Genomic DNA, 8,487 nt, shown 5'->3' on the forward strand with positions numbered 1-8,487 from the left:
GCTGGGGATGGCTCAGCCTCTGGCTTCAGCAAGGAAGAGACTGGGGGGTTCTGAGCACAGGGCTGGGCTGGTGACACCCCCATTCCCATCACTCCTGGCCCTGTGGCAGCTCCTGAACAGCCTGGTCATGCCAAGACTGAGCCACTAAAACTACAAATATGATGGTATTTTCTATATCTATGTATAAGCAACACTTAAATACACACATATAGAATGTGTTTATATATATTTATGTAAAAATATCATGGCTCAGGCTCCAGCCAGCACTGAGACCTCGTAGCTCTGGCACCAGGACTAACAACATCCCACAGGACTCTGTTCCACCCAAAGGCTTCCAACCATCCCTGAGCCCAACTTAAGCCCATGTTGGAGAGATGAGGCTGTGCAGCAACTCCACAGTGCAGAAGACACTCTCATCTGTTGTAAATCATTTTTTTGTCCATTTGCTTCTGTTACCAGAACACCAGCTCTTGGATCCCAGTGCAAATTTGGCATGGGTTTTCACAGAATATCCTGAGTTGGAAGGGACCCACAAATGTCCACTAGTCGAAATCCTGGCCCTGCACAGGACACCTGAACAATCCCACCATGTGCCTGAGAGCGTTTTCCTCCCCCTGTGCCCTGGTACCACCTGGCTACGTTTAAGTTGATGGTTTAGGATGTCTCAGTGTAACCCTGGAGCCCTGTTTCCTGGGATGCTGAACCTTGGTGAGTTCTTCTGCCTATTCCATGGGTCTTCAAACAGTTGGGAGAGGAGGGTGAGAGCAGGAATATCTCCCATTGGAGCCTGCCCAGTGACTGGAGGGAAGCCAAAAGGAGATCCCATCTGCCCTGCAGGTTTTGGGGATGCTCGGGATGGGGGGTGCAGGGCTGGGAAAGACCCCGAGCTGGTGAATTCAGTGCTGGCTTTGGCCATCATTTGCATTACCCCATTAGCCACCCTGAGGGAGGTGAGCACTGACAGCATGGCCTTTTCCAGGGCACAGTCCAGCCCTGGGAAGACAATGGGGCAAACCAGACCCCGAGCACGAGGCCAGGGGGATCATTCAGAGAGGTTTTGAGCTCCTTTGAAGGAGCAGTTCATAAACCCCTGGCCTTAGAAGGGCTCTGCAGCCCCGGCCCTCGCAGTCCTGCCTGGAGCCAGGCGCTCTCCCCGCGGGTATCCCAGCAGGTTTATCAGCCATCACTTGCTGTTTCCTTGCCAGGCCCCCGTGGCCGTCCGAGTTTAGGTTTTCAGTGGTCATTAGCAAGCAGCCCCCATGCAGCCCACCCGCTGCAGGTGCTGGAGGGGGACGTGTCCCCCCTGTTGGTGCTGGGGGGGCGGCCGGTGGCTCCTCGGAGCCAGGAGGAGATGACAATGGGCAATTGTCAAATTGGGGCCCCTCTCGTTTGAGTTTTCTTCCTTTTATAGTAAGTAGCAGTTGCTCCAGCAGCTGGCCTGCCCCTCCGGGGTGAGGACTGGGCTCCGTATATAAGGCAAGGAGCAGCCTTTGCCTTTCATCCCTCCGTTCCCTTCCCTCGCTGGGCGGCAGGAGTCCCCCTGCACCTCCGCAAATCCCGGCCATGCCGCTCAAGAAACCCGACCCCAAGAAGGAATCGGCCAAAGCAGGCTCGGAGCGGGAGCCTGCCTTCGATCCCAAGAGCGTGAAGGTGAGTGAGGAACGAGGACGTCACCGTCTTCCTCCATGCCCGTCATCTGCCAGGCACGGGCGATGCAAAGCGCCGCACAAAAGGCGTCAGCCAGGCTGGGAGCCAGGCTTGGGAGGGGAAAACTGCCGGACTGTGCGGATGCAGCAGGCTGGGAGCGATGCTCTCCTCACCGGGGGGATGTTTTAGTCTTCCCCACCCAGCCCTGCACTGTGGATTTGCTGCTCCCGGAGCTCCGGCCGTGCAGCCAAACCCCCACAGCTCCCGCTGAGACTCCGTGTCGGGGCCCCAGCAGCAATAAAAACCTTCTCTGCCACCCACCGTCTCCATCCTAAAGTATTTTGTTGCCTGTGTTGCTTCCTCCACATAAGAGCCTCTTTTATCCCGGTCTCCACAACGGGAGCTTGCTTTCCCCGTGGTTCCCCGGGACAGTCACATTTTTGAGCCGGAGCTGTGGCAGGAGAGTCATTAAGAGCAGCCTCGGCACGCTGGGGCTGTTTAATCACTTGAACTAGGGATCAGGCCTTAAAAATAACATCCTTTCCATTCAAAATAGCCCTGACTGTGGTCTGAGCATCCCTCCTGCCTGCCCCCCGCCCTGCTGCTGGCTGTGCTTTCCGCAGGGATCTCAGCTCAGCAGCAAGGGCTCCTGGGCATGGCATGGCTGGGCACGGCATGGACACGGCTCCTGCCCCGAGCCCGGGGAGGGGGAGATCCAAAGAGATGGCAGAGCCCCTTCGTTCCCCCGGCAGTGACACCCCCCTCCTCATGCCCAGCTCTGTTCCCTTCTCTTCACAGATTGAATTCACAGCAGAGCAGATCGAAGGTGAGTGCCGAGCTCAGTGTCTCCCAGAGATGGCTTTAGAAATGGGGAATCCCTTTTCCAGGTAGTTTTTCACCACAGACATGAGAGCCAGGGCCACACACATCAAATCCCCTCCTGGGGGAAAGCTCAGCAGGATCCAGAGCCTGGTAGGGAAAGGGTAATTTTCATTCACGGTGTGAGATGCAGCCCGGGTCAAAGTCAGGGGTTCTGGTGGGAGGAGCAGCCTCCGGAGATGCAGGGACAGCCCCAGAGAGGGGAGATCCCAATGGAAAAGGGGATGAGCAGGGATGTCCTGCAGCAGAGCCTGCTGCCGCGGGTGCAGGGATCCGGCAGGTCACCCAGCCAGCTCTGCACGGGTGACAAAACCTGCTCGAGCAGCCGAGCGACTCCTCCGAGGAGCCTGGCAGCCTCCAGCCCGCCTTGCTCCAGCTCACCCAGCGCTCAGAGGGCACCGTCCACCCCTTCCCTGCCCGCCAGGCAGGACGAGCTTCGGTGGGGTGGGAGATGGGGCGGGCACAGCCGGGGACATCCGAGCCCTCCCTCCCCGCAGAGTTCAGAGAAGCCTTCGGGCTGTTTGACCGGACGCCCGCGGGGACGATGCAGATCAGCTACGGGCAGTGCGGGGACGTGCTCCGGGCGCTCGGCCACAACCCCACCAACGCGGAGGTCCTGAAGGTGCTGGGCAAGCCCAAACCAGAAGGTGAGAGCGAACCGGGGACAGGGTGGGACAAGCAATCCCTGAGCTCCCTGGCTGCAAGTAGAGTGTATGTTCCCTGTAGGAACAGCCCGGCAAGGTGAGGGAATTGGGAAGGAAATTATGCAGACGGGCTTCATTCCTGTGTATTCCTTCACTCCCCTTCCCCATACCACGGCTGACATAAGGGATAGGTGGTGCTCACCCAGGCGTGGTGGCTAATGATGCTTAGCAGACCTTATCCTGAACTGGTACCAACTGGTGTAACCTGACCAGTCCCAGTGTGGCCACATAGCCCTGGTGAGAGGGGACCCACCTGCTGCTTTAATTTTGGGCTGATATCAGGGGTGTCTGTGCAGTCCCCTGACGTTAATACCTTATTCCTCATATGGATCTTCCAATTTCAAGTATAATAGAATAGTTCCATGTCCCCGTGGGGCTTCTCCCCTGGAAAAGAGCCCAGGAGGGTTAAGCAGGAGGCCCTCAGAGACTGAGTTCAGCCTCAGAACCTGCTGCTTACCACGCCAAGGTTGTGGGTTTGATCCCTGTGTGGGCCATTCACACAAGAGTCGAACTCAGTGATCCTCACGGGTTCCTTCCAACTCGGAACATCCCGTGACACAAATGTACCTCCGACCCCATCTCCTCCCCCCCTCCCTTCCCTTCCAGAAATGAACACAAAGATGCTGGACTTCGAGACCTTCCTGCCCATCCTGCAGCACTTCACCCGCAACAAGGAGCAGGGCACCTTCGAGGACTTCGTGGAAGGGCTGCGCGTCTTCGACAAGGAGGGCAACGGGATGGTGATGGGGGCCGAGCTGCGCCACGTGCTGGTCACGCTGGGTACGGGCCGGCCCGGGGGGGTGTTGCCGTGGGATTTATGGCGCTGAAAAATCCCCCCGAGCAGTTAATTAGGGGTGAGATAAGAAAGGGGTTATTTTGCCGAGGCTGAAGATGTTACAAGACGCGCGCCCCTGTGCCCGAGAGGTTACATTTTTGTAATGCCATCCATCCAATCCCAGATTTGCCCACCCTATGGCCTTTAGTCTGGTCCACCCCGGGTCCACCCCCTGAAAATGGGTCTGGGGTGCATTTCGGGACCCCTGTTCATCCCATCTTCATCTCCCTCAGAGCACAAAGGGTACACAGTCACCCAGTTTTTGACCATGTTCTGTGGTTTAGGCCCTGATATGCTGTTCTGCCAACAATCTAGGCCTTGCCTTGACAAAAGACTAAACAGTTCTATTGGATTCGGGAGTAGGATTGATATAGGGAGCATAGAATGGGGTAAGAGGGTTAAGGAATGTGTAAACAAGGGTGCTACAGAGAAAGGGATGTAAGGGAGTGAGGGTTGCTGCTTTTAAAATCTACCTATAAAACTTACAAGGCTTACAAATATTAGAAAAATAAAAAACCATTAGGGGCTTAAGGCAGCAGGGCAGCAGGGCAGGGCCACCCCAAGCTCTGCCTGGGCAAGTGGCTGCTCTGGTGTCACAGGGACCCTTCTCACCCTGCTGCTCCCAGGCTCTTGTAGGAGCTCCTGACTGTGGGGCCTTTCCCATCTTATGCTGCAGCTTCGGGTGTGACCCAGGGGAGGTGGAGAGTCCAGAACACCCTCAGTTATCAGACAACATTTTGCAGCTTGGTCCTCTCTCCACAATCTCCCACCTGTCTGTGGGCACACAGCTCCTCTCTAACCCCTGTTCCTTTCCTCTGGTGGCTTTGGCTCTCTGGAATAAGGATGGGAAGGTCCTGGCAGGCTGAGAATCCTTCCCCTCACCTCTCCATCCTCCTCTTCCAGGGGAGAAGATGACGGAAAGCGAGGTGGAGCAGCTCATGGCAGGGCAGGAAGATGCCAATGGCTGCATCAACTATGAAGGTGAGAGTGAGAGATTCCCATCGGGGCCATCTCAGGCACGGCTGTCTTGTCTCAGGATGAAAATTTCGGTTGGACTCAACGATCTTAGAAGTCTTTTCCAGCCTTAATGATTCCATGATTCTATGACACTGCTGATCACTAGGAGGGAGGTGTGGACCACCCTCCAAAGCCCTTCCTAAAAGAGCACTGAGACAAGTCAGCTGGGGTGGGAGCAAGGCGGTTGTGCCAGTGATTTCCAGGAAAAGCAGCTGAAGACAGCATGTTTCCAAGGGTTTCAGGACTGTTTTATCCCTGGGTTTGGCACTGTTTTGTTGTAAGCTATCAAAAATAAACAAAGCCAGCATCTTTCACAGCAGAGGCTAACTGGGAACATTTGGAGACCTGGATCACTCGTGGCTCCAAGAGGGTGAAAATCTGGGATAGGGGGTGGTTAAATTTGGGAACCACTAAAACTGGAGAGCGTTGAGGAAAAGAGGGGTTTCATTCCCCTTGGCCTCTTAAAACTGGGGATAACGGTACCAGCTCGTCTCCAAGGGCTGGGATCACTCTAACCAGGTTGGGGGTGGCATGCAAAAAGTGGGAACAGAAGAAGGAATATCAGTCCTGGCATTCCGGGGTCTCCCAGCTGGGGGTCCCCCCTGCTGCCCCTCCACCCTCTCCCCCAGCTCACACCATCCTCTGACCTCTCACACTCCCATTTCTCCTCAGCTTTTGTCAAGCACATCATGTCTGGCTGAAAGGAAAAACTTCAGGTGAGTCCACGGGGTCTCCTGCTGCTTCCTCCAAAATTGGAAACCCTGCATGGGGCAGCCATGGGCAGAGGAACCAAACCCCAAACCTGCAGTGGATTAATGCCACAGGGACAATCCCAGCTCTGGAGGCACAAAAAGCTGGGCTGATGATAAGGAATCTCATCTGTTACTCCTGCCAGTTAGAATTTACTGGGACAGAATCACTCCCGTGCTGGTCAGTCGTGGTCTGGGTAATTGTGTTGGAAGAGGCTGAGGTGGAAAAGAAAGAGGAAAGGAAGAGGTTGGGGTGGTTTATGGTGCTAGATTTTCTAACCCCCCAGGAGCTAAGGGGGTCATCAGCAACAGCCAGTGGGAATAAATATTTTAAGACCTGCAGCAGTGAATGACTCGATGTTAAGAAAATACGAAGTACTTAGAGAGGAAATTTCTGAACTGAGAAATATCAACGTTCCTACTAACATTGGTAAGAATATGGAAAATGTACCGTGGATGTTTGTGAAGCTTTTTTGTGTTCCTATAAGTCTGCCTGAGGAAAACAGAAGAAACAGGTTTCTTTTAGGGTGAATTATCCCTCTGAAATCTATTCAATTTAAAAGAAAATCCAAATTGCTGGCTCCCCTGCCAATTTCTTATGGTTTCTTATCTATTTACTTTCCTTAAACATTTCTCCTCCCCTCAGCTGTGTGAAGCAGCAGGGGAAAAAAAAAAAGAGACATAAAAATGACCTTCAGGTACTACTAAATACACAAATTAAACATTTAAAAATCTCCCCCCTTCGCCTCTTTAAACATCAGAAGATTAAAACAGACACAGACAGAAGTCTGATCTTTGAATGTTCAGCATCCTTTTTATTTTCTTTTTAATCCATTTCTCTCTGGTTCCTGCTCATCAGCTCAGCAACAGAGACGGTTGGGTGGCAAACCCTGCCAGGAGATTTAATTCTTCACCAAACTATTTGCACATAAAACTCTTTTTTAACGGTATGGAAGGACAGCTATTGACATTTTGGGTTTATCTGGGAAGGAGCACTCTCACACAGACTCACTGCATTGAGCCCTCTCCTGCTTCTCTCCCAGGCTCTTGGAAATGTTTGAACCCACCTGAGCACCAGGAAGAGGGAGATTCCTCCATCCCTGTCCTTTCCATGGGATGTTTCCACGTGAGCCACCACTCCTTGGTCTCCGTGTGTGTGCCTAAGCCTGGCATTAAATAAGACACTGGCAACTTGGTTTGAAACCTTAAGTTATTCTTTTTGGGTTTTCCCTGCGACGTTTGGCTCATTAAATTAATTTCTCCCTCCCTGACATGTTTTGTCTGCTTTGGCTTTGGCTGTGGTGGGTGGGTGGCTCATGGATGGGGTGGGTGGAGGAGACCCCTCAATCCCCAGCAGCTCTTGGAGGTAACAGGATATTCCCATGGAGAGGGGGAAGAGGCAGGGAATGTGAGGGAAGAGTTCAGACATGGGGGTGAGGATCAGAAGCCTGGCCACCTCTTGCTGATGCAGACCTGGAGGAATGACAGCACGAGGGACATGTTGTGTCAAACAGACACCCTGTTTTTGGGAGGGTCTTCACCTCCTCTCTGCCCTTAAACCAGTCCTTTTTCAAACCTGTAGCCCTTGCAACCCCATGAGCATTCCCTCCAGGTCCCAGGTGAACAGCACCATGGAGCAAAGAGGGACCTGCTTGGCCCTGTCCCTGGCACAGGAGAGACCTGCAGGCATCTCTCCTTCATCAACACACTGCCTGTCCCAGCCAGAAAAGGCCCTTAAAAACCCCAAAACATTAGATAAAACATCAAAAACATTCTTTCTTCTGCATCATGGACAGATCCAAAAGTTTAGTTTTGAAGGTTTCCTGGAAACTGAGTCTTGATGAATCAGCAAGGGAGAAGGAAAATGGGGAAAGAACAGGTATTTCTGGGCCAGGTGCCACCTCCACCCTCCTGGCACAGGGTGACTGGTCCCTGGGGTGCAGGTGGTGACTTGCCTGGGATGGAGCCCAGCCAGGATGGGCTCCCTGGATGGTTCCTCTCTTCCAGGAGCCATCTGGGGGCTGTGTGACACAAGCTGGGGACTCTCTCCCTCCTCCTACCTGCAAAACAATCATCAGAGCATCACCACAGGTGGTGAATAAATTCATGGCAGCACAACACCTGGGAGAAGAAAACACTTTCCTCTGATTTGTCCCTTTTTCCAACGCCCTCCCTCTGCCTTTGCCTGGGAATGGGAGGCGTTTTGCCCCGACGGGGTTGACTTCAGCTGCCACTGGCTCGTTCCTGTGCAGTCACTGAGGAACAGCTGCTTTCAATTCCCACTGTTTGATTCAACTGCTCATAAAAAGCAACATAAGCTGTTTATAGATGCAAGATTAGATTTGAGCTCCTCTCTGTGTTATTCCTACAGCTCCCATCAGGCAGGATCTGGGCACCTCGTGTCTTTAATGTACTATCCAGTGTTTTAACCTCTTAAAGGACCGTGGTGACAGGGGGAGAAGGGACCCTGCTTGCTCTGGGGTCACGTTTGTCCTTGTCACCACTGTGGCATCAGCTCCTGCAGAGGAACGTGCTGTGGTGGAGAGGAATGAGCAGGAGAAAGGCAGAGACCTTCCTGGACTCACAGAGGAAATCCACAGCAAGGACTGGGGGCTCTGGAGCTGCAATATCCCTGCTAGAGCCATGACATCCCTAC

At 53.5% G+C, this 8,487-nt stretch overlaps 1 protein-coding gene across 1 annotated transcript; it reads left to right on the forward strand.

Moving 5' to 3' along the window:
* The first annotated feature begins 1,480 nt into the window (after window positions 1-1,480).
* Window positions 1,481-7,100, forward strand: MYL4 (myosin light chain 4). The gene is made up of 7 exons (XM_008923457.3): window positions 1,481-1,650; window positions 2,446-2,473; window positions 3,024-3,173; window positions 3,837-4,010; window positions 4,969-5,046; window positions 5,755-5,798; window positions 6,875-7,100. The coding sequence occupies exons 1-6, from the start codon at window positions 1,564-1,566 to the stop codon at window positions 5,781-5,783; spliced, it is 546 nt and encodes a 181-aa protein (XP_008921705.1). The 5' UTR covers window positions 1,481-1,563; the 3' UTR covers window positions 5,784-5,798; window positions 6,875-7,100.
* The last annotated feature ends 1,387 nt before the right edge of the window (window positions 7,101-8,487 follow it).

This window comes from Manacus vitellinus, unplaced genomic scaffold, assembly GCF_001715985.3.
Source record: "Manacus vitellinus isolate BGI_N305 unplaced genomic scaffold, ASM171598v3 scaffold_72_pilon, whole genome shotgun sequence".
Lineage (NCBI taxonomy): Eukaryota > Metazoa > Chordata > Aves > Passeriformes > Pipridae > Manacus > Manacus vitellinus.